The sequence below is a fragment of the Xiphophorus maculatus genome, chromosome 5 (genome assembly GCF_002775205.1).
Source record: "Xiphophorus maculatus strain JP 163 A chromosome 5, X_maculatus-5.0-male, whole genome shotgun sequence".
Lineage (NCBI taxonomy): Eukaryota > Metazoa > Chordata > Actinopteri > Cyprinodontiformes > Poeciliidae > Xiphophorus > Xiphophorus maculatus.
In genome coordinates, this window is record NC_036447.1 from 12,897,466 (window position 1) to 12,923,797 (window position 26,332).

The 26,332-nt window shown below is 38.9% G+C and overlaps 3 protein-coding genes across 8 annotated transcripts in view; all 3 read left to right on the forward strand.

Annotated features, from left to right (window-relative positions):
* Window positions 1–6,368, forward strand: part of zcchc7 (zinc finger CCHC-type containing 7) — a 55,543-nt gene extending 49,175 nt beyond the window's left edge. Inside the window, exons 8-10 of one of the 2 annotated variants that reach the window (XM_023333068.1) lie at window positions 2,882–2,974; window positions 3,119–3,236; window positions 4,173–6,367. In XM_023333068.1, coding sequence (XP_023188836.1) covers window positions 2,882–2,974; window positions 3,119–3,236; window positions 4,173–4,777 — 816 coding nt within the window. In that variant the 3' untranslated portion in view covers window positions 4,778–6,367. Of the gene's footprint in view, window positions 1–2,881; window positions 2,975–3,118; window positions 3,237–4,172 lie in introns of both variants that reach the window. The other variant, XM_023333069.1, reaches the window with a different exon arrangement.
* Window positions 6,369–6,698: 330 nt separating this feature from the next.
* Window positions 6,699–16,927, forward strand: pgm2 (phosphoglucomutase 2). The gene is made up of 13 exons (XM_005805030.2): window positions 6,699–6,886; window positions 8,694–8,861; window positions 9,902–10,093; window positions 10,737–10,820; window positions 11,003–11,196; window positions 11,305–11,494; window positions 11,592–11,689; window positions 12,608–12,788; window positions 13,442–13,535; window positions 14,803–14,932; window positions 15,028–15,220; window positions 16,062–16,195; window positions 16,432–16,927. Exons 1-13 carry the CDS (start codon window positions 6,812–6,814, stop codon window positions 16,532–16,534), a joined length of 1,836 nt encoding a protein of 611 aa, XP_005805087.1. The 5' UTR covers window positions 6,699–6,811; the 3' UTR covers window positions 16,535–16,927.
* A 1,693-nt stretch (window positions 16,928–18,620) lies between these two features.
* The window catches only part of tbc1d1 (TBC1 domain family member 1), a 55,316-nt gene continuing 47,604 nt past the window's right edge, over window positions 18,621–26,332 (forward strand). For 3 of the 5 annotated variants that reach the window (XM_023333158.1, XM_023333161.1, XM_023333162.1), the window contains exons 1-2: window positions 18,621–18,694; window positions 20,158–20,756. In XM_023333158.1, coding sequence (XP_023188926.1) covers window positions 18,649–18,694; window positions 20,158–20,756 — 645 coding nt within the window. In that variant the 5' untranslated portion in view covers window positions 18,621–18,648. Of the gene's footprint in view, window positions 18,695–18,913; window positions 19,075–19,110; window positions 19,338–20,157; window positions 20,757–26,332 lie in introns of those variants that run through there. The other 2 variants (XM_023333159.1, XM_023333160.1) reach the window with 2 other exon arrangements.

Below are 26,332 nucleotides of genomic sequence, written 5' to 3' on the forward strand. Positions count from 1 at the left end.
TTTGCCAATGAGAATAAAGGGGTTTAAAATGGATGCTTCCAGTGCATTTATTATGTTGTGTCTTACCTTCCAGGCATTTCTTCTCACCCAGAGTTTAATCCTCCTGTTTACCTAATATATATATACTGGCATCCTTCTCTCCCACACAGCACAGGGGCGTGTTTGCTTTGGTATGAGCCCAGTAGTCCGATGTTGGGGAGCGGAGCTGCTGTCTATGATAAAACAGGCAGATTTGGTCCCCTGTGGGTCCAGTCACATATGCAAACCTCTCCCCATTGCTGCAATAACATATGCAAAATACTGCTGCTGGCCCCGGCCCTCATGCTCCCACCAGATCCCACCCCCTCTCCTCATACACACAAGCGTGTTTGCTCCTCGGATTTTGTTTGATAAATGTGTGTGTGTGTGTGTGTGTGTTCCTTCAGATTGTAGTTTGTAACAGTCTGAGCTTTGTGTTGGCCGAAGGATTATCACAGCTTTGCCACCAGCAGCCAAGGCAAGGAGCAGGAGTAGAGCAGGGCTTAGTCAGACGCGACATATGTGGAGGGACAACTGTGGGAAAATACATTTGTGTGTGTGTGTCAGTAGGGGTGCGCTGGTGTGTGTTTGTGCGTGTTCACATGGGGATGATTGGCTGTCTGTGGCCTTTGGACCACTCACCCACATACACAGGTCCTAAAACCAGCCATGAGTGTCTTTCTGGGATTCCCTCTACTTTGAGGGCAACCAGCATCTCGGTTTCAACAGAGTTCAAGAAGATCCATGAGTTTCAAACGCACAAACTCTTGTTTGGGTTTAAATATTTTTTTGTACTTCTCATTTCTGAGGATGTAGAAATTGGGTGGGAGATTAATGTGGCTTTTTGAATAGTAGCTACTTTTTTGTCTTGTTGTCTAAGGAATAAATGAGACTTAACTTTTCCTGGTTTAGGTCTGCTAAAATTAACCAGATATATTTTTATTTTCCAAATGCCAAAGTACAGGGAGATTTTTTTTAAAGCTCCTTCAAACTCAGAGGATTATATAAGTTTTCTTAGTGTAGGTGGCATTATCTAAACCTTATGGTTTATGTCAAGTGCTTTAGATATGTTTCTACAAACTTCTTTAAGCAGTTTGCTGTAATTTTGGTAAATTTCCCCAACAGAACTGTTGTACCTGAGTTTGTAGACAGCCTCGCTCTCACGCCTCTAGTTCTGTCCACAAATGCCCTGTAGTGTTTAGCAGATTTGGCTTTATACACAAGATCTATTTGTGCCCAAGCTTGAACTTCCTGGGTGATTTCTCAAGATGTTGCTTCAATATTGTTTCTTCATGATTTTTCTGGTGTTTTTTTTAGAGTCCTTATACTCCAGGGACCTATAATCAGTTGATGATTATTTCAATAATCGATTCATCACGATTAAGCTAATTAATCAGTTCAGCCCAAATTCTGACCAAAATGTGTTCCTCTTTGGAATATGAAATTCACCTGATTCCTAAACAATATGATGACAGAACTGTGTTCATACAGTTATTGAGTGTGTATAAATGTCTGGTTCAAATATCATGCATGAGCTGTAATGTTTCCAGTGCTAAAGAGACCAAACTGGTGTGATTTCCTTAGGTTTCCCCTTAGTTAAATACTTATGATGGGCTCTAGAAATGTGGAAATATTTCAGGGATAAATGGTTCTGTCCTTGATTTAATATTGGTTGAGACAGACAGCGACCCACACACACATTCGAAGAAAGCTTTTTACCAGCATTTCTCAGAACTATAACAGGTTGGTGGGAGAATAGGAGGGGATTTAATTTCTTCTTTCTCCCTCTGCTGTGCTTTGCTTCATTCAGTCCGTGTGCTGGATCAGACTACGTGGAGATAACGCGAGCCCAAGGTCAGGGAGGAAGAGACCTGCAGCCAATTTACATGAGAGATGAATGGGAAGAGGGCAGGAAGGGTGGAGGTCGGGGAGGGGGGCTCGAGACCGGGACTGTGATCTCCTTAGGGTGCACACGCCTGTGTTAATATGTGTGTGTGTGTGGTTGCGAGAGGTCTGTGATCTCCTGGCCTTTGTGATGGAGATGGACCCGGCAGGCCCGACCCGATAATGACGCGACGCTCTAATAGCATTCATCCCTTCTACCGCAAAACTACTCAAGCGGAAAAGAGAGGGAGAGAGGGGAGGACAAGAATAAAAAAAACAAATGTGAGGGGTAGATGTTGGTTTGCAGGGGTGTGTACAGATCAGGGGGTGGGGAGGGTTAGTGGTGCAGGTGGGAGGGGAGGTGAGCTAAGCTATGTTTAAGAAATGATGGGGGCCACAAATCATTTGTAATCTCAGAATCAGGGTGAGGGAAAGAGGAGGGGGACCATAGGTGATAGCGTGATGGTGTGTGCAGCTCTGGGCTTGTGTGTTTCAGAGAATAGCATTAGATGTGTGTTGGTGTGTGAGTGTGCGTGTGTGAGACATTAGCAGTAAATGCACTCTGCCTGTGTCTCCTTTCTCTCTCTTTATCAGTGTATATTTGCTGTGGGCGCTGGAGCATGGAAGGCTTTGAGAACACTGGCCCATAGGGGACGGGACCCTGTGTCCAACGCACACACACGCACACACACACACACACACGCCTTCACACACAGTTACTTATCGTACAGGGTCATTACAGGCCTCTAACTATACCTTGGTAATCAGCGGCTCATATCACCGACCATATTCAGCCGTCCTCAATAATGGAGAGCATGGGAATGATGGCAGAGGCGAGGGGGACTGGCAGACAAACGGAGGGCTGAACCTCCATTTTATTGTCCCGTTTGTAGACGAAACACAGACAGATGGAGAATTTAGTAAAAGATGTTGATTTTATAATTACAAGCAGGTTTGATTTCTGTCTTTTTTCCCTCAGACTAAGAAAGGTCCTCCTGTGAAGCAGGGAGACGACGGTGCTCCGTCTGCTGCCTACTGCTACAACTGTTCCAAGAAGGGACACTTTGGTTATGTGAGTATCTTAATCTGTCTTTGTCCTTCAAGTTTGGATTTCCATTGTCTTGTAAACGTATTTACACCCTTTTTTATGTAACAACCTAAAACTGGTACACAACTATAATTTCTGTCGACGTACATTTGTGCACATTTTCCTCAGGAATGTACAAAACAGAGGATGTTCAGTGGGGTTTTTCCCAGCTACCCTTTCATCAGTCACTATGACACTGTGAAGGACATAAACCGCAGACAACACAGGATGGAGATAAAGGCTAGAGGTAAGTCACACAGAGACAGTTTCCTTTTTTTAAAAGGAAAAAGTAATAGAAACAATTAAGGTTAAGGTTAAAGTCAAATTTCCCCTCCAATCAATTTTTTCCTAAAAAACTCCCCAATTTTACCTTTTCATGTTTCACCAGGATGGAGCGTACAAGAGAAATCCTTGACTGTTCGTCTTTGCACAATATGTCTATCTTGAGTTTTTTCAAATTCTCTCTACTTTTTAGCTGACCCCACAGGTTTCATGTAGGATTTGGGTGTGGAGGCTGAGATGGCCTTGAAATAAAGTCGATTAGGCATTTATTTCTGTGATTTGGCCAAATGTTTTGGATTATTATACTCCTGCAGCACTTAAAGGGGAAGCATCTTCATTTCATGACAAAAGACTTTTGTTTAAAATCTCCTGCTCTCTCATTCCAGCCAGATTCCCTTGGTCTTTGGAATGTAACAGGCCCACAGCATCACAGATCCTCCACCTAACTTAACAGTTAACTACTGCTTAAAGTCACTGTCCTAACTTAGGAAGATCAATTCACACATTTCAGAACATAATGACATGCTCTGTTGTCTTTCCCGTTTTGAAGAGTGGCTAAGAAGAATGGGTTTCTCTATCACGGCATATTTATACACCAGATAAACAGGAAGTCATGGTGGACTGATTAGTAATGCCTCAGTTGCATTATGTTAAAGGGATTGCTAGAAGTACCACTAAATGTGAGCAGTAATTTTATTAAAATATAATATAAAATTGTTAAAGGATGAATTCTTCAAAAATGTTCAGTGTGAGATTCAGAATTTATTTTAAGACTTTCTACACATCTTTACCTGCTATGCCGGTAAGTGTGGAGGATGCTATGAGTATTTTCTCTGTACCATATCAAACAAAGATAAAAATTATTTGAATGTTTAAATCCTTTTTTTGTTGTTGTTCTTAGATTTGGGAAGAAATGGCAATTTGTCTTCTGCATCCCCAGCCCCTCCAGCCCCTGGACCACTAAGGAAGAAACAAAAAATCAACCATCACAACGCCAGCCCCCACCTTAAAAATACGCCTCACCGAATCCCAAACAGCTACAGACCAAGTCCAAGTCACATCATCTTCAATGATGACAACTTTAATGATGCTACACCCAAAACAAAGATGGCTAAGCTTCCCAAAAGTGGTGGCAGTGCAAAACCATGGAAGCCTAAAAGAGCTGTTCCCACCACAAGAGACCCAGTGCCATTGAGTAAGCTAGTTGTTGATGAAGCAGATGACTTTCCCAGAGGAGGAGGGCCTCAAGGAAACAAGGAGGAGAAGATGAGAAAGAAAAAGAAGGGCTTTAGAACAAAACAAGTGAGTTCATCTATAGCAGACCATGTTTTTAGGACTGGAGGAGAGAGGAGTCAGGACTCACAATCGTCAAAAAAGAATCAGACGGGACAGAAGAAAAGACAGAAGGGACGTTCCAATAAGACTGCTAAAAAACAACTGCGTGGAGCCACGTATTCAGAAGAAGATAACCTGTTTCTCATTAAACAGCGGAAACGCAGCAAATAGTAGCAGTGTGTGTTAGGTTGTGAAAGGTTGTATCAATTTATTTAGGAATATTTTGTTATTGAGTTTTAAATCATTGGAACTGAAGCCAGAATTATTTCTCTAAAACCCTTTATTGGATGTTTTTACAAAAACCATTTTTCATCCCAGTAACAAAAGTTGCAAGAAGTCAGATTACTGAATACTAATTCTACTTAACAGTGTGTAAACACAGGGAGCCACAAGTATTTTACATAACCAAATGTTGCATCCAGGATGGCCATTGCAACAGTAATAATGTTCACATAAAAAATGTAGTGACAGTTCATATTATGTAACTGTATACATTTAGAACTCACACTAATATAAATTCTACAATCCAAATCTAATTACTTATTTTGTGTTTTTAACAACGTCTTCAAGTGTTCGTTTTCACTGTGATTTAAGTCAAAGTGCTCAAACAGCAGATATTGCTAAATATTCAAACTGTTAATAAAATGGTTGCTTTGTATGATCAGTCCAGTTTGACAGTTTTTCAGTTTCTTTGTCAAACATGATCACTTGTTAGTGATAATTAGTTTTGTTGATAAGGTTTGGGTTACAGTGAAGCATTTTCATGTTTCCTGCTTGTTTCTACACTGTAAAGTTAATTCCCTGGTACACTCTGTAACTGAAGTACAGTACGATCCTCTGTTCTAAACACAGCTGTAACATTTTACCTTGTTTTTTCTCTTTAAACGAAAGGAAAATTTGTTGTTTTTTTTTAAACTTGGAAATGAGTTCTTTCATTGTGAACTCTAAACATACCTTTTACTGTCAGTTTAATAGTTTATTCAAAATGAATGATCAGAAAATAATAACATCTAGGTCTGAACAATTCTCTGGCTCTGATGCTGATCTGCAAACAGTCCCAAAACGGGGTTTGGATTAAATGAATCGCTAACATCCCTTTAAACTATGCTGTGGAAAGTTTTTTTTTTGTGGTGGTGGTGGTGTTGTTCATGTGCATTTGTTAAAATCTCACTTGAAAGTGTTCATGCATCTTTGAATATGAGAAAAATGAAACATTTTCACTATTAAGACACTAAAAGTGACTAGTCTATGAAGATGACATATTTTACTCAGTTTCTAGCTTTTTAGGACAAAAAGGCTTAGCCAACTTTTAATGTTTTTAATATACTAGTTAGCATCACAGCTGCTAACTGTGATGGTAAACATTGCAGGAGTGGACTAAACCAGAGCCCATTGTCCTTTACAGAGGAGCTTGCCACAATGATTGATGCTTTTTCTAACACTGGGAATAAACTCCTGGGGTCAAGTGAATGTTGTGTAGTATAGCTAATTTGCTGCTAATTTTTAGTTTCAGCACAGTGTCTTACACATTTTTAGCAGAAAATGTGTAAAAATTAAAATCTAAAATAAAATTTGATATTTTATGCAGTGCCCCCTTTCTTCTGATTGATTTAACTGATGTTTTTTGAAAAGATAATATTTTAACAGATGAGCAGTGTCTGTCTCCTAAACAAAAAACGCAACAGAAACTGAGATGCCTGATCCATTAGTTGATCCTCTACTCTAGGTATGTGTTTTAAGCTTATAACCTTGTCAAATTATTAAAGAAATCTGTGCACAAAGATTACCTGTCATGTTTTACAAATACAAGTAAAACATTTCTTATGCATATTCATGTAAGACTCCCTTTTCTGATACCCCCCAAATAAAATTTGTAGACGTGATTCTTATCAGAAGTGAACGAATTGATAAAGAAACGTTGTGTTTTTAATCTCTGCATAGCTTGAGCCATTTTGCAAAGAATTCAAAAGAACTGAATTGGGTCCAATCTGGAGTGTTTCGAAGCGCTCAAAATGTTAACAGCTTTTCCCAACGGCGCCTGAACGTCTCAGTACAGACGTTGCTGGTGACGCGTTACGTCGTTTCCGCCCCTTGTTCGCAGTCAGGTGCCGACATCCGCATCTGTATTTGTCAGAGAGAGCTGCGGGCTCGGTACTTTATCCTCTAAGAACCTGACAGGACGACGTATACAGGCGGGAAGAAAAGATGGAGGACGGCTTGAAACCAACCGGCGACACCAAGCTGGACCAGGCTATCCGGCAGTGGCTGCGGTATGACCGGGTGAGCTCACGGGGCTAGCCGCTTAGCTGACTCAGGATTCTGGGGTTTACCTGACTGGTAGCATGGCTGTTTCCAACCACTGCATTTAGGGGAACAGCCTAAAAAACTAGACAGCTCAAACGTAAATGTTGAGCAATTAATTTCAGTGATTATGCTTTCACCCACCAAAAACTATTTGTGATTTCCACTGTTTAGAAAATCGGGTATTTTCGTTGTGATGCTGGCTAAACTGAATCAAAATGTGAGAAATTAGCTTGTCAAGTATTTTTATTTTATGCATACTGTTTTTCAGTATTTTCCGAGTAGGTAAACACATTTATGTGTGATGTTATTACTGAATAAACTAAGAAAGAAAGCGGTCACAATGAACAGCTGAAAAATAGCATGAGCCCAACTATGTTTATTAGAGAAACCGAACTCAAAATCTCAATTTAAAATCTCTGAGCAGAGCAGACAGATCAGTTCAGATAAGGTCTGATATTGATTAAACAATTATGTGAGTTTACTTTTAAAGTGGGAAATGGGTTGTCTAAAGCAGCGATTTTCAAACTTTCAGCTTCTGACCCAGAAAATAAAAAATGTGAGTCAGTGAAGACTCATTTTCACTGAGTCAGATTAAAAAGTGGCATTAGCAAAATATATATGTTGTGCTGTATGTTGGTTAGTTATTTCCAAGACCCTTTTTATGTTTTTATCAAATATATTTTTATTAAGGTTCATTTCTGAAGAGCACCTCAAAATCCAAGTGGGTCCGACCCCAACTTTGGGAACTACTTAAAGGATGGGATTCCTTCAACAATATTTATTTAATGACTTTGACCACAAAGTTCATCAGTGTTTTGTACACTAAATTTAGAGTTACCAACAACTAAATAAAAGTACTTATAGTAGACCTTTAACCAACTAATATAGTAGTAGTTAATGCTGTTTGTATTCCCATATTAGTAAGCCACAAACTTACTTATAAAGTAAGCTTTTGAAAAGTTGATTATGAAGTTAATTTACTGCCAACATGTTGAACAGAGGAAACCAAAATTGTCTGCTGTTAATACAGACAGCCAACTTATTTTCATTCATTTCATCAAAAATGTATTCATCCTGTTAACTATCAAAACATTTGCAGGAAAGTAGCTCATTTTTTATTATTTGTTTATATAATTATCATAGTCATGTTAGTAATTATAGAAGGATGACCACACACTGACCAGCACAGGAAGAGCCCTTCTTGGTCCTAAAGAGACATGCAATGCCACCAATTAGAGCATTCAGGGGACTCAGATTCATTAGTCTTAGGATAATTGTGTTAAGAGGGTCTCACTGAACAAGACAAGTCTTACTGAAAAGACATTTTCATCACCTTTTTGGTGTGCCACAAATGATTGAAATGTTGTCACCTTTCTATTTTTTTTAAGTTGTTTGTATAAAACTGAGAAAAATGAATATTTTTATACTATTGTATTTTGTTATTATTTTGTTTTAGAACGTCTGAGGTCAAATTACACTAAGTGCATTCGGCTAGGTGAAACGTGTTTATGACTTTCACCTTTAGACTTACATACTATTTTCGTCTGTTATAAGCTATCAAATTTTTGGGGTTAGTCAGTATTAAGCAAAGAAAAATTGTACAACTTCTTTTTGTCAGATTTTGGAAGTCACATGGCATTGCTAAAATTTGATACAAGATGCCACGAGCAAATTTTGTAACGCAAACCTCATCATTACCAGATAAAAACCTAAAGTTTTTCATTAAATGAGTCTATTTGTATTTCTGACTATAGTAAAAATATTTTGGGTTTATATTTCCTAGAACCCCAAGACGATATCCCTGGTGCAGGACATGGTGAAGGACGGATCGATGGAGGCTCTGAAGAAGTGTTTCTCCTCCAGGATGGAGTTTGGTACGGCTGGACTGAGAGCCGCCATGGGCCCCGGCATATCCTGTATGAATGACCTCACAATTATCCAGACCACGCAGGTTGGTTAATTGATAAGCTACTGCCAGACGTTAAGCATTCAAGTCACATGAGTGTCATGTTAAAGCCTAAAGCTCACAAGCTTCTGCATGTCACCAGTAGGTTCTTCCTGTATGTTTACCAGAAACAGTCAGGCCTTTATCATTTGATTCGCATTACACTATCAGCAGGCAAGAAATGTTGATAATAGTCCTCTCGTAGTAAAATATACATTTTTTAAAAACATACAAATAGGAAGAGAATGGTGATGACCAGAGTAAAGTTATGGATTAGTCTTTGTTAAATAACCCCCCACCTCACTTTTTTTTTAGATCTTCATGGTGTTACATTGCTCCCAAAACCTTGAGGAGTGTATAATCGAGAGAGTGTGTGGCTCTGATCACAGCTTGATTTCCATTTATAGTGAGCAATAAAACACCCTTACTCCACACATCAGTACACTCTCTCCAGAAAATTGCGTTAGCTCTCCGGTTAGTGACTGTTTATGTGAGTTTGGCAATAATTCCTGTGATTATTTTTGATCGGTTGGACTTTCAGCACAAATCTTGTATTGATTAATAGTGTAGTAGAGGAATAAAGAGGTGAGGAAATGGAAAGTAAAATTTTTTCCTTTTTCTTACTTTTTTCTTCTCCTTCTCTTCTCCTGTTAGACTAAGTGTTATGCTGCCTGTCACCTGATTTCAGCTGAAAGTCTGGCCAGTCAAATAATTTAAAAGAGATCTTCTTCTGACTGACAAATACTTAACCAACAGTACTTCTCCCCATGCTGCATTCATGGACCCGCAAAGAAATGATGATTGGAGTTATACGCTCTCTCAGTTAATATGCTCTATTGTGATTGCTTATTATTGGCAGGAATGTGATGCCATATATATCAGCAGTTTGGAAATAATAACTTTCATTTGGAGGCTCAAACTATTTGAATATGAACTCTTTGACAGGCCAGAAGACGAGTTTCTATCAGTGTTAGAATATCAGACTACCTATAAACTAACCAGCTTACTTTCTCTCAATCATGCAGTCAATTGTTCTGATGTTTCAGGGTTTCTGTCGCTACCTAGAGCAGAGTTTCGGTAACCTTAAGGAGCGAGGCGTGGTCATTGGGTACGACGCACGCGCCCACCCTACCAGCGGGGGCAGCAGCAAGCGCTTCGCCAGCCTGGCCGCAGCAGTTTTCATCAGCCGAGGAGTTCCGGTCCACCTCTTCTCTGAGATCACCCCAACACCGTTTGTGGTACGCTCTTAAACATCTGTATTCTCTACTTTGGGGGCATTAATTGTGTCTTAATACAATAACACACTAGCTGGTTAAAAAGAGATTTGCCACATTAAAAGCACATTTTTAAGTCAAGTCAAATTTGTCTGCTGTCAGGATTTTAGTGGGACGGAGGTTGTGAGGACATAAGCTCCAGGGCAAATTCCATTTAAAAAGTCACTCAGTTCTGGTGCACAGCATGTTACATAACACACAGATTTCACAGGTTGTGTTTAGGATATTGTCATGTTCTCTGTATTTTCTGTCCAAACACGTCTGCAGTGTATAGTGCACACATTATTCTTTACCCAAAGTCAAAACCTCAACCTTTCAATCAAAAGATTTATCTATAAACTTTAAGCTCTGTGTTGGACTTTATTTTTTAGCATTTTTCTGTTCTTGTATGTAACAAATCTAACATTTTCACATTTCAGTGTCAAATGTTTAGAAATGAACATGGACATGAAGATCTATAAAATAGATATCTAAAAAAGTGCAAAAAAAGAATGCAAGCCTGTCATAAGGCAGGTGCTTAAGTTTTATAATAAACTATTTCTATATCTCAACTTTTCTGTTTTTGAAATGTCATACTGCCATCTTTCTCATGTTGCTCTTTTTGCAGCCTTTCACAGTTTCCCACCTGGGTCTGTGTGCTGGCATCATGGTGACCGCCTCTCATAACCCCAAGCAGGACAACGGCTACAAGGTACAACTGACTTTGTCAACTTTACGTTTTGGTTTTCGTCAGAACGTACGCATTAGTAAGTTTTTATCCACAGCCATAACGCTGTCATAGACCATCGTAGTTCATTCTCTGATCTTTCTCACAGATCTGTCACAGGGAAACAGATGGAAAAATAATCTAAAGGAAAATCTTTTTCCTACCAGGTTTACTGGGAAAACGGCGCCCAGATTGTCTCTCCTCATGATTCTGGAATCTCCAAAGCCATTGAGGAGAACTTGGAGCCCTGGCCAGCATCCTGGAACACAGAGGAGGCCCTGAAGGCCACCTTGCTGAAAGACCCCTTCCAGGATATTAAGACACAATACTTTCAAGCCATCCAGAAACACTGTCATCACAGGTACTCCATAATTTTCCCACATTTTCAGCAGCATGTGGCATTTAAAACACTTTTGTGTACTGTTTCATGTGGTACAGTGTATAGATGATTTAACTTGTTTCTTTGCAGAGAGATAAACAAGAAATCAGAGGTGAAAATAGTGCACACTTCTGTGCACGGCGTTGGTCACACATTTGTCCAGTCGGCTTTCAAGGCTTTTGATCTTCACCCCCCGTATCCCGTAGAGGAACAGAAAGATCCAGACCCTGAATTTCCCACCGTCAAATACCCAAATCCTGAGGAGGGGAAGGGAGTTCTGGTACGCACTGAACACTAACCCAATGCTCTCCACATGTAAATCATTCAGCCACTGCTGTGTTTGTGTTCATTTGGTAATTTTTCGGTTTGGTTCGCAGACGTTGTCGTTTGCTCTTGCAGAAAGAGAAGGAGCCTCTGTGGTTTTGGCCAATGACCCTGATGCTGATCGATTAGCTATAGCAGAGAAGCAGGAAAGGTTTGTGTTTCATATTTATGACTTTAGAAAACCACTCCAAAAAAGAAAAAGAAAAAATCACACATTTCTGCAATGACATTTTTATGAATGCAGACGCGTTTGTGTTATCATTAGTAAAGATAAATAGGACGGCTTAAAATAGTTTCCATTAATTTTTTTTAAATAGCACAATCTCTCTGGAAACTTTAGGAAAAATCCACTTTTTACCTTGAGTGCACTTATTTAGTGGAAGGAAAAAAGTAAGAAATTGTTTTTAATAAAATCTCCAGTTGGACAATTATTGCTCTTACCGTCCTGTTTTAGATAAACACAACTGAAGCATTTTAAAATGTAGACCTAAATTTCTAGAGTTGATCAGCATTTGTAAGATCTTCCAATTACTAATGGATAACTTCTTGTTTTTTTGGAGGACATGCCATAGAGAGCTGTTTTTTTTAGCCACTAACCTGGATGAGTACCAGTACACATCTTAACATTTTGCACATTGACCAGGATGGTAAAGGAGGTAAAAAAATAAAATAAAATCAAGACTGAATTGGCTCACTGGACTTAAAATCAACCTTCTTGCATGTTAGGTTGCCAGACCTAATTAGGAGTTCTCAGAAACTCAGATTAACGTAAAAAGTGAAGAATAAATAATAAAAATTTTGCTTTTACTTATATCTCAGAGGAATTCTTGGGTAGCTGGATTTGTCTGAATTTGTTTGTTTGAGTATTTCTCCATGTCGGATATCTCTCGTCACTGAATAAATGCACTATATAATTATATATATATTTTTTTGCATTTTTCATTTTTGCTGAGTTTTCTATGTAAGGTTATGCTACTGCAATAAGATCCATTTTAATTTAATGATGTAATTCTGCGTTGGAGACTGAAATGGTTCTTTACCTTTAACCTTCCTGTCTCGTGTGGCTCAGTGGACAGTGGCGTGTGTTCAGTGGCAACGAGCTCGGAACGTTGCTCGGCTGGTGGATGTTCCACTGCTGGAGTGAGCAGAACTCTGACGCTGCCGCGGTGAAAAACCTCTACATGCTGGCAAGCACCGTGTCATCCAAAATACTCAGAGCCATCGCTCTGAAGGAGGGCTTCCACTTTGAGGTAATACATTACAGCTTGCAAAACGTTTCTTTCCTCATTTGTAAAGCATCTCTAGAAAAACTTTGTAGACTCCAAGCATATCAGAGCCTATTGCATGAAAATACTTTCTTGTAAATTTTTTAACTTTAATTTTATATACAGTTAAAGCAAGAAATCTGTATTCACTTTTTATCCTGTATTATTGTATCATAGTAATTCTAATTTAACTAAAACTGCAAAAGATCCTCTAAGACGATTTCTGTTTGCTAAATGTCAGGATAAAGAGGGAACTTTCTTCACAGTCAGAAGTTTACATACGTTTTCTTAGTCTTTAAATTTGTTTTACTTTGGTCAAGCATTTTGCTGTAGTGCTTTGATTTACCACAGATGGTTATAAGTAATCTATCAGAGTGATTAAAGCCATGACATGGTAGTTTACAAAACAAAATGAAAACTACAGAGTTCTCTGTTATTTTGACATTTAGCAAAAATAAATAATTTTCATTAACAGTTTAGTCTGATTTAATTTCAGTGAAAAATTTTTTTTGTTTTCATATAATGTATTTAAACATGGTTTTAGTTAAGTGACTTTTTATAGGCATTCTATGCTGTGATATGTGTTAGCCCACATTTTTGTTGTTTCTAAAGACATTTTTCTTATGATGTTTGGACAGGAAACCCTAACGGGTTTTAAATGGATGGGGAACAGAGCCAAAGACCTCTTGGACCAGGGAAAGAGTGTTTTGTTTGCTTTTGAGGAGGCCATAGGTAGGCACAAACACAAACTGATGTTATCTCTCTGTTAAATCAAAGAGTGACTTAGATTAAAATGTCTGAAGGCTTGTGTTTTATTTGCCCTGGCAGGAAGTGTTAGGATTCTTTCCTATTCATGAAGATATCTTTTGAGTGTTTTGTTGGCTGCTTCATCACAGCAGTTATATTAAACTACGTTATCTGAGTTGGGAAATAAGAAAACTAGTGCCTGAAAGTGACATTTTGGTCAAAGCCTGTTGTAAAGATGTATTGAAAATTGAAAACAGCTTTCAGAATAATTCATATGTGTTAATTTTCAAGCAAATTATCCTATAGTATGCCCAAATTAATTAGCTTACTCTTATCTGACATTTTTTTCAATTAGTCTTAGAAAAAAATAGTGTGATTTGTGAAAGAAAACGAAAAGACTGAAGAGTTGTTGGGGAAAATCCGCAGACACAGGCAGGATTTATATTTATGAGTCTTCTGTGCTTTCTATCATCTGAGAATGGAAAATGTTGTGGATGTGGACATTTACCACTCACAGTTTGTTTAATTAATTAGCCATATCTTTTATTTTTTTATTGGAGACCAACAGACCTGGTCAGAGTTTTGTATTATTCTTTTAACTGGGCTCATGTTTTTTTTTATCTGTATTTGCATGAGGGATGCAAATACAGAGTGCTGCATTTGCATCTTGACAACAGTGTGCTGTTGTCAAGATAAAGTAAGTTACTTTTCACCTTGATTCCATCATCTTTTGGTTAATTTTACTTCCTTAATAATTCACTTACCATCTTGGGCTTAAAGTTCAGTGCTCTATAAACGGTCTGAGAGCCCCCAAGTGGTCAGTTAGTAGCAAAATTATTCAGAAAGTAGGTCAAACTACCCTGATGTTGGAACCACCCCAAGCATATATAGAGAATCAGATGTTATAAAGTTACACTGTTAACCAAAATTATCTTTAAATCTCACCTACACCAAAACATAGATGTATCTAGAGCCACAACTAAAAATCTATAGCTTCAGTGTAGCTGTGTTTACTTGAAGGCATTTATCCTCCTTAATACTTTTCTCAAGTTTAGATCCATGCTGTGTTTGACAAATGGTTTGTCAAACACAGCATGGTTAGGAGCATTTCCATCTAACATTATTATGATGTTGGAATTGGAATTGCATGCCATTGTACACACACTGTTATTAAAGGAAACAACAGCTGACCACCACAGACGGGTTGTCGTGCACACATGGGAAATTGACTGCCTGTTTGCGTGTGTTTCAGGTTATATGTGTTGTAACTCCGTGTTGGACAAGGATGGCGTCAGCGCTGCAGCTATCGCAGGGGAGATGATTTCATACCTGGCCACCAAAAGCAAAAGCCTCTCCCAACAACTTACTACCATCTTTGAAGAGTAAGATGTTTACGTTATGCTGATCTAACATTAAACTTGGTGCCACTTGGTGTCACTGCCGACTAACTCTCACTTTCTCCCTGCGAAATTGTCAGGTATGGCTATCACATCAGCAAGAACTCCTACTTCATCTGCCATGACCAGGAAGTAATCCGCAATCTGTTTGAACGTCTGCGCAACTTTGGTGGCAAGAAGGACTCATACCCATCAGAATGTGGCCGCTTCTCCATCTCTGCTGTTAGAGACCTGACCACCGGCTACGACAGCAATCAGCCCGACAAGAAGGCTGTAAGAAACCTGAACACAACATTAGAGCACCACTCAGAGCAGAATATATCCTGACATCATACTGTGAAGGTAGAAAATACTACACCATCAACAATCAATTATTGGCACCTCTGACAAAGATGTGCACAAAAGCCTCAATTGTTAAGGAGGCTTGATGACCCCAAGGTGCCACTTTGTGCTGCAGTTCTTCACAAATTTTCTTCAGAGATAATTCCTGTTCTTATACTTCTTTAGTTTTTTTAATACTTTTTTTTTTACACGCGTAACAGTGTTGTTGCAGCCACAAATGACGAGCATACTGTACTTCAATCTTGCTTGAATAGTATGCTCTTCTGTGTTTCCTGTTTTGAAGATGGGTTATAAGAAATGAGATTCTGTTTCACATTTTATACCCCACGGAAACAGGAAATCTTGCAATGCTCATGAAAAATGCCACGACCTTTTCAATTTACAATGTCAAATATAAAGTTTCTTCACTTGTTTAATGAGTGATTTATCTGAAACAGTTTTTTCCCTTTCTTTGATTTTTTTATTTTATTTAGCAAGATGATTATCCTGCAGTAAAAACGATTTATTTTAAAGTTCCTTTACAACTTTTTTTAATGGAGAATGCTATAGAAAGAAAGGAACGTTTTCTTGCAAGAATTTTGCAAGTAGATAATGGCTTAGCCATATAACAGTGGATGTACCTATTTTGTATATTTTTCTAGGTTCTCTAAATGTCCAAAGAGCAAACAGTGACACAAATCTTGGTCTAAATACATTAAAATATATTTTAAATGTGTTAACATGATGTTGCATTTTTGATCTCCCTCACACTCCTTCCTGTCCTTCCTTCCAGATTCTTCCTACCTCCAGCTCCAGTCAGATGATCACCTTTACCTTCTCCAACGGTGGCGTCGCCACCATGAGGACCAGCGGCACCGAGCCCAAGATCAAATACTACACTGAGCTCTGTGCTGCACCTGGCAACAGGTAAGGCAATTCAGACCACACTCTCAAGTGCATATTGTCTGAATATGGCAACTAAAATAATTTAGTGGTCATTGATTTTTGTGATGGTGTGCAAAACATTTTTCAAAACAATAAGCAAATTTTAAAAATATGCAAAAATATATATCTTTCAATTAATCGAACATTTTGTTAAATAAAACAATATGTAGAGTGCAACACCTGACTTCAGTTAATTATCATGTGATGATGTTTTTCAGTGATGTGACACATCTGAAGAAGGAACTGGATGATTTGGTTGATGCCATTGTTGAGAACTTCTTTGAGCCTGTGAAGAATAAGCTGCAGCCCAAGCCAGAGTAGTTCTGATGGAAACTTCCTGGCCAAGCTGGGAAACGTCTCTCTGACCGTCGTTTCACATCTTAATTGTCCCTGATGTGATTGGGTATTTTTTTCCAGATAAATTAACTATTTTTAAAGTTTGTCCTAATGTTATACTAGTAATAATGACAAATTGTTTGGTTCATTTTGAAATAATTTGCATCAGGAAAGCAAAAATCTCACCCCACTTTAGTAGAATTAGAATGAGTCCCTCTGGATGTTTATGCCTAAAGCTACTAGCCAAACTTTTCTATAAAATCAATCAATCACCGTGGAGATAACATGTTGTAGCCAGTTTTTCTATTTGTTTTGCTACTTTTGTTTTAAATAAATTGCACACATTCCTCTAGTTACGTCACAGAAGGCACAATGGAACTGATCAGATGTTTCGATTATGTCTATCTGTATTTTGTGGCATTTACTTGCCCTGTGTGTTGATTGTCCACAGAAACCAGTAACTTGGAAACATTCAAACTGGAATATAAACAGATGTGCACACTTTAACATTCTGCTTTGCCAATCACAGCTGGACAGCTGGAGTCAAATTCTGGCTCAGATACGTAAAGTTGAATCCCTTGCAACTCGATTGTTAATGAATTTATTTTTGAAATTGTCAGGAGGTTTTCCACAATAGGTTTTTATTGTCAACAGATCCGCTCATGTTTTGTGATGCCATCAACCCTAGCAGAATAAAGCAGGGATTTTTTTCTTTGGTGCTCTTTCTAAAAAACCTTATTCCCTATGTTTTATCCATCTGTGTTTTTATTCTGAGTGTATATTTGTCAGCAGAACAGAGATACTTCTGTAACTTTAAGTATACCTCATTCCTTTTGATCATAACGGGAAACTTGTGCTCCCTTTTAATGCCACAATCATTCCTTTTTTCCAGACTGTATTATGCTGTGCATTGCCTGTATTTGACATAATATCTTCTGAAAACACTGTGCTTTGTATCAGTGCACTGCTGCTGATGTGAAAAGGTGCCCTCCAACACAACTAAATGTTGGGGACTGTTTTAGGCTTTGAAATTATGTCATGTTGTTGATGATAAATCTACCACTGAATGTTCAGACCTTTATAATCACTGCACATGTGGAAACTAGTTGCAGAGTTTGCAGATCTACTGGCGTTACAACAAACTGTCACTATGAGATATTGTGACTCCAGAGGGCGGTGTTCGCAGGGGGGAATGAGAATTCAGGTGGCTTCATATTCTGACAGCTTTTTTTTAGAAAATGCGACCCTAGTGGAACTCGGTGGATAGCCCACTAGTAAAAGTTCAGTCCATCTTGTTAAGTCTGTGGCGAAAAATGATTTGCAGACAATAGAAAAACCAGAAAACTCAAACTGATATACTTTGGCGAAGTATATCAGTTTGAGTTTTAAAGTATGGACACATTTTCTCATAACAGCTATCAAAATATGTGACTGCCTGTATTTTAGTCTCTCTTCCCTTTGTCAGTAATTTTTTATTTTTGTAAATCTTTTGATAGACTGCCAGAATTATGAAATCTTTTCTCTAAATAATTTGCTATAAATTGTAATATGGGTGATGAAAGCTGTCAAACAGCCTTTCTGTATTTCAGTCCAGGTTCATTATGGCACTCTGGAATCTGATGGTTGCATAATTTGGTGTTAATCTACAGAAAACAATTTTGTACTTAAAACTTGAGCATTCTAGCACCACCTTGAATTTATTTATTTCCATTACAGTATCTAATAAACGCATTAGTGCCTTCGTTAGACACTACCAGATGTATGTAAATTAAAACCTTGGAGCAGATAAATTAGTAACTCCCCCCTGTGAGGATTTTCTCCGATATAAAGGTATGTCGGAGAAATTCTGTGTGCCGCCAGCCGGGGGCGCTCTATCTTTCAAAACGAAATGGTACTTATTGAATGTCTGCTAGCATTTCACTGATAGGTGGCGCTACTTACTGTATTCATTAAAGTGGAGCTGGAAGATTTATATCCTACACGGCTTTCCATACTCTGTTGGCTTGCCTTAATCAACTTTATGAGTGCCTAGACGGCCACTAGGGGGAGACATTTTGCATTCCTTCTTCTACACTCTGCTCATTCCGTTAAATGAATCTATGTTGCGACTGACGGGGACTTTTCACACCTTCCTGTTACTTTCCAGTAAGTGAAACCTCTGTCGAAATGTACTCTACTTTTGTGAGATGTTCATTGTTTCCTAAACGCTGCTCACATTGGCTTTACTTTCACCACCAATAAAAACAGTTTCTAACAACACAAAAATCTTGAGCGATGAAATGTTGGGTCGGACATGCCGTGAATGTTTATTAATTTACACCATCATCAGGCGCCGTGCACTTGTGCAGAGGAGGGAGGTCGGATCGGCCCTGTCTTCTATATTTAACTCGAGCTACAAACAGCGAGAGCCGTACGTGGAAAGGTCTCTCTCTCCTTCTTCTGTGGCGTGGGTATGAGCGGGCTGCTCGCTGTCCGACAGCCCTCCTTTTAACGCGTTTCTGCCAGTGAAGGAGGGAGTATAACAGGTAAGGTTGGTCCAGCAAGAGGAAGACGGCTTCAGATGATGAGATTGGGCTCTTTGTGGACGAGATTTATATAAATCATTGTGCCGGTTGTGTTGAGGACCGCTTCTTGCTTAGACGGAGATTTTGTTTTTCTTTTGTGGCAGATGACATGTGAAATGTGTAGGTTTTTACTTCCGCTTGGTGTCTCAGTGTAGCGGAGAGATCTTCAGAATGAGCTGACTCAAGTTAAGGATTTAAAATAAAACAAGGTCAACCATGATGAGGTGGGAATGAGGAGCCGCTTTGTGTGTGTTCTTCCACTCTTATTCACATGATCATTTTGTTTACATGGATGGTGTAATTTGATGATCTCCGAGCGGTCTTTGCATTTAAAATTAGACAACTCATCATACCGTTTCTCTCTGAAGCAAACCTTGGGATACCTGCTTTTGACGCACAAAGGGTCCTATATAAATTTCTCTGTATACATGTTATTTGTCCTTGTAGCTGTAAAAGTCACTCAACTTGTTCTCTGCTAGCTTTTCTAATTAAAACTTTATCAGTCGGGCTTAAAGGATGAGCTGACTGTGCATTGTGTTATAATTATGATAGACCTGGACCTGAATTTAGAAGACTGGTTTATGCTGAAATTAATTTGCCTGACATAAATTGCATCTGCACCATTGTGGATTTTACATAACTGGATGCGAATTGAATTTGTTTTGCACTGGGAGGTACATGTTTAGATGACATTTGCTGTAAATCTTTGCTATATGCAGTGCCCTGCAAAGATATTCTCTTTAAATATTCAAATTTGTCCCCCTTTATGGAAATATTTCTTTGGGGGTGAGGGACTAAATCTAAGTTTCATTTTTTAATTTCACTTCACAATTAGGAACTGTTTTGTGTTGGTTTCTCACATAGGATCTTGATACACTGAAGTTTGGTAGCTGTACCATGACAAAATGTGCGAAAGCTCAAAGTCTAGGAAAGGTTTTGCAAAGCAATGAAAATAAATTGAACTTAACTGAATAAGGATCTGGAAAAATAACTAAAATTAACTCTAAATTTGATGTTCTGTGACTTTTCACTGATGTTTTACAGGTAGAGTGGAGAAAACCATGGATGGACTTTACTTTGATGTGAAACCAAAAGACCAGAGACCACAAAGCTCTGAGAAAACTCGACATAATCTAACCCCGAACCATCACTCGTGTCCCTCCCTTTCACGCCTCAACTCTGCAGCTCAGAGTCCCCAGAAATGTGCCGGGGCTTGGGAGAGGGTAGCACCATGGAGGGGGCAGATGGACGAGGAAGAGATAAGATACCAACTGACAATGATTGGTTTCAGGGTAGTTCACTACCTGACCACCATGGCCATGCTGCCCTGGGTGGTGGCAGAGATCTGCAGGTCCTCCAAGAAGGATCCGGGTGCTGGGCCACGTCACGCTGCAGGAGGTTCTCCTTCATGCAGTAATAAGACTGTGTTTCTATGTGTGTCTGCATCCTGGGTGCGGTGTGTGTCCGTCCTGGCTGAGCGCCGTCTCTGGGACCCTCTGACACACACAGTGCTGTTTGAATGTCGTCCTCATCAAGTGACCAAGTTAATTCACAACAGCCAGGAGCCCAGTATCTTTGCCTGCCTGGTGAAAGACTCGCTGAAGTGTGCCTGCTACGTCTTCCAGGGCCTGGACAGCACCAAGGTAGGCACCTGTGGGAATAAAGAGTGTCTTGACATGTGCAAATGTGTGCAGGGAAACATGAACACATACATATTGTAAGTGCATGTAGAGCATTTCTTTAACTTTTTCTTATTTATTCACCTGAGCTACAAACTTTCGTTTGCTTTATTTGAACTTTATTTGATCAACACAGAGTAACTCACATTCAGAATCGTCACAAATAAAAATCTTAAATGTGTGACACTTGGACTGAGTCACCTTTTACTTCGACACTCCTAAATAAAATCTAGTGCACCCAGTTGCTTCAGAAGTTAGAGTTCACCTGCATGCAATTTAATCTTAGTGTATCTAAATATGTTCTGTGACGGCATCAGAGGTTTCTTGGAGAACATTGATGTACAAGTGCATGAAGATCAAAGCCACATAGCAGACAGATCAAAGAGTACTTTAAATCAATGTTAGGTTATGAAATATAGCAAGATTAAACTTGTCACTCAGCACTTTTCAATTCATCATCTGGAAACAGAAAAAAATATTGTACAACTGCAAGCTGATTTTGGTACAGCTGCTCACCTCACCTGTGGAAATAGAGGATATGATTCCAAGAAACTGCCAACTACAGTATAGTGCTGTACTCCACAGATTTGGCCTTTATGGGACTTTGGCAAAATGCAGCCAATGTTGGAATGCGACAAATATGTAGAAGAAGGTGCTGTGGTCTTATGGCTTTTTGTCCTGCATAATAACTGCAGTTTATAGTGGAAAACCATCACTGCACATCGCTCTGAACGCAGCATCTTCATTGTGAAACATGTTGGCAGCAGAATCCTTGCTATGAGTTTTTTTTTTCTTTATTGATGGAGAGCTGTAGCTAAATGCAGGGCAATCCTGGAAGAAAATCTGTCAGACTGTGGTGAAGGTTCACAGGACCATGACCCTAAACATACCATCACAGCTACAATGGGATACAATAGATCAAAGTATGGTTCTATATTAGATAAGTCCTGTTAACGTCTAGCCCTACATCCAGATAAAAATCTGTGGCAAGACTTAAAAATAGACATTAACAGGTGCTCTAATTCCAATCTTCAGCTAATTTGCAAAAGAAGAAAGAGCAAAGATTTCAGTGTCAAAGTGTGCGATGCTGGTGCAGACATAAAGACTTGAAGCTGCAACTGTACACAACTATAAAACTATTGTTTTCCTTTCAATTTATAAAAACACTGCACTTTGTGTTGGTCTGTCACCAATCCAATAAAATATGCTGAAGCTTTGGTTGTTACATGACAAAATGTGGAAAAGTTAAAGAGGTTTGAATATTTCTGCCAGGTTCTTTAGATGTATGCATTACGACTGGCCCTTATGACTAGATGATCATTTTCTGTTATTCCCTTGAATAAATGTCCTCAAAGTGTTAATTTCTCTCAGGTTTCCTTAAATCAACATGATAAAGACAGAAATTAGGTTTAGGTTTGCTGCAAGTTTTGGTGAGACTGAACTGAAGTTAAACAGGTGATGGAAAAGTCGAGGACCCAGGCGCAGGAAGCAGCAGGTGGAAGACAAACACAGCTTTGTTGTCTTGTTGAAACTAAAAGCACAAAGTCTCGATGGAGAAAGTAAACCAGACTAAACCATAAATGACAGAGACCTGAAATAGCAGAGTGGATTAAGGAACATGTCCCAAGGTGGAGACAATGGCAATCATCAAACAGGCAGAATGTATACAGATGGGAGATAATGGCAAACTAACAGCAGCTGAATGACTGCAATCAGTGACTGAGGCCGGATGGTAGATAAACATGGGCAACTGGTGTAAGAAATACTGAGAAAAATTATAAACATGAGAATAACAGCACAGACCAATCAAATCGAGGTAAATCTAGACCACCGTAATACCAAAGAGATTATAACAGCTCTGGATTGTACACATGGTGGTGGAGGAGCCGTAAGTTGAGATCAGACCAGTTTCGGCTCATCCAGCGGACTTCAACCCTGTAACTGCTTGGAGACAGATGAACATATTGAGTAAAACTGTAACTATCCTTTCTCAGATTTGTATTTTGCTATTTGTTGGCGTATGTGATCTGATGAACAAACTCTTTCCATGTCAGCAAAGAGCAGTTTCCACTTAAAATGAACATCCCAGGGACCGTTTCTGAAGTAAATCTAGCTCTAAACTCTTTCGGTAAGCTTATTAACAACAAAATGAGAAAGGAAAAAAAACCTGGTGCACATTTACATAAGACACTGTTATGTTCCCTCTGTCCATAAAAAATATTTTTTCCGTATTGGTAGTTGAGGGAGCTGACAATGAGGTGGCTGGCAGAAGTGCCAGTTTTCAATTTTGCATCATAATGATGAGCCCATGGAGATATGTGTTGAAAAACATGAGAGTGGCCTTATTGTTTTGATTTTGCTTTGCAGTGATGTTACTCTCCCCCGGATGTCTTTTTTTTTTCCAATCTCTTTTTTTTTTCTCAACATGAACCTCTGATAAGCCTTAAGCGAAGCAAGTGAGGCCTGTAGTGCTCTAGAGTTTGTTCCTGGATTTTCTGTGACCTCCCAGTTGACTCATTTTGGTTAGGCCAGCCACTGCTAGAAAGGTTCACCACTGTTCCACACTCTTCTCCTTTTATGGATAATGGTTTATACTGGTTGACTGGAGTCCCAGTTATGTTTCCACAGAGCACCATGTTGAAGTCTACTTACAGAACTCATGCGACACGATAAGGCATAACTCTAAAGGAGACATGGATTATGACCTTTAAACCAAATCTAAGAGGATGTTCCAGCTACTCGCCAGACTCAAATGAGTACATATGCATTTCCATAAATCAAAGGGAGCACTCCTAGAATAGGTAATAAACACATCAACACAAGCTCAAGCTGTAAATATTGATTCGGTTTAAAAGATATATGGCATGTCAGATGGAGATAGGAATTAAGAGCAAGGGTCAGTGTGGCAGGGACTATATTTGTTCTTTGTGTTTATTTATATGACAAAAAGCTGGCTGGAGGTTCAGTGTGACTGCACTGGTATTTAATCGGACATCCTTCTGCAGCCCACCTACGCTGGGCTTTTATCCCATTCGTCACCACACATAACACTGTGTGTGTATACTAACACACTCTGCTGACCTCTAATCCTTTCAACTTTCCTCCACATGGCGCGAGTTTCCAAAAGCCTCTGTAGGAGCAGCAGAGCTGCAGCTGCTGCGGGCGTCGGGTCAGAGACATCAGATAGCATCCCACAGTTCAACATACCAAAGACAATGAGGGATATTAGATGCGAAGCTAAAGGAAGATGCAAAGCAAAATGTCAGCATGACCTTAACCCCTACGTCCCCCTTGCTGCTCACATGATACGTACATGCGCACATGTTCTGAGACTGGGGGTCATGTAACAAATACTTGCATGCTTCGGCTGTGTGCACAGCCTCCATGTGCTGTGGAGTGTACTGTAAATATTACTGAGTGCACGCCGTAGCAGAAATAAACACAGACTTTAAAAGTCTTAGTGTGTTTCTGGGGTTTCTTGTCTGAGAGAAAAGGAGAGTGCATCATGTCGCCCAGCCAGGATATGAAACCATGTTACCATGGAGACCACTTCCTGTCATAGTGTGTTTGTTGTGGAGTTTATGAGCGCGTGAGTGCTTGTTGTTCTAGCTATGCTCCAAGTCCTGTTAGAAATGTGAGGACGATGGTGGCGATGATGTCAGACTGACCACCTGTTGTGATCCGGTTCTGTCAAGCTGAGCTTTAACACACACATACACACACACGCACACGTAGATCTGCTTTTAATGAAGGCAGTAATTACGAGGCAATGTGAGATCGTCATACAGCTTTGTTTTTTACTTTATAAAACAGCATTATTAAACCATATTTTAAAGGTTTTCTAACCCACAAATGACCTAAATTTGAAACTAGTCTGGCTATTTGCACACCATAAGACTAAAACATTTACTGTGGGTTTGCGCCACATCTAGAGAACACAAACACAGTTGATAAATTGTCAGTATAGCTTTCACTTAACAAGTGAAGATATAATGTAGATAATGTTAGATTCTCACAATATGATGTCCTTGGGTAAAAATACCGCAGTTTAATGGCATTGATGCAATAATGTAATCAAAAATAAATAACAAGAGTCAATTACTATTATTAAAACAGAAAAATGTCAAAGTAATTATGATGCTGCTGAAACTGTATACCATATAAATAACCATTCCATATAAAAATGTTTTAGATCATTTCTGTGCTACTTTGAGTTTGAGACATATACTTAAAAATAAATACAGAGAAAACTTAAATAAATAAGTAAATAAGTAAGACCGGAATTTGGTGTAGGTATGAATCCCAGTCAAAGCCCCACCTATGGTAAATATATTTTATTTACCATAGGTGTCAAAGAGAAAATGACACCTATGGTAAATAATACCATAGTTCTAAAACAGAGTTCTAAAGCACAGAAGTAAAATATCCCACCAAATACTGCATCCCAGAAATCCCTTTGGAATGTAGCATAGCACCTACCGATTTTAGGATCTTTGGAGAAAGAACCACATGAGGGATTAGTGGGTTTAAGTAGTCTGAGAGATATGGGGAGGTGTTGCAGACTTAAGGAACAAAAAACAAAGGATGAATACATTTTCTGCTTTTAGTCTCAGGATTATGAATTTGTGCAACATTTTAATGAGCACATGGTTAGATGAACATAATCAAGTCTGGATGAAAGTGTCTTAAATTAGCATCTCTGCATCAACAAAGATAAATCTCAAAGCTGCCCAAAAATCCTGTTCAGTGGTTATACTGGTGTCAAGGCTGTTGGTAGAATGTTTAACTAGAAACACATTATACACTAAATCACATTTTAGAAAGCATTTTCTTTATTTATTCTTATTTAATTCTATTGAGAGAGACATGAAGACTTTCACATGTCTTTGAGAATGGAAGGCCTCGTTGTCATCACCCTAATCATTAGCTCCATCTTCAGATATTCTGTCATATTCTAATCAGGATTGAGGGTAGGCCACTAAAACCTATTTGGCACTTCTAGTCAGGCAACCAGGAGTATGAATTATATAATTTACTGCAAGAATTGAAAAGAGGCAATTCTCTACATTATCCTCTTTTAGTTTCTATTTACTTGCAATGACATGGTGTAATTCTGGCTCAAAGATCACGTCAGTATAAATCTAATCCATTTCCACTTGAAATGATAAAAACTCCTTGGGTTATTGACTGCAACAGAAGCCCAAATCATCAACACTCTGTCTTTGTGTTTAAAAGATGGAGTTATGTTCTTTTCATACTATTTGTTCTATTCTTGTGTTTTTCATTTTTATCAGCATATAGATTTTGTTGTCTAAACTACATTAGTTGAAATGTAGTGTTTCAAGCTCTGGAGGTTATCTTTGTATTTAGCAAACATGCAGAAAATGTTCTCCATGACGAGGACATGTTTTGTTTACTGAACATGAGAACCACTACAAAGTATGACCAGAAAGTTTGTATTACATTACAAACTGAGCAAGATGCTACCAGAAAGTTTAGCTTTCTGTTTATAGCCTGCCCCACTCTTGCGGCTATTAACC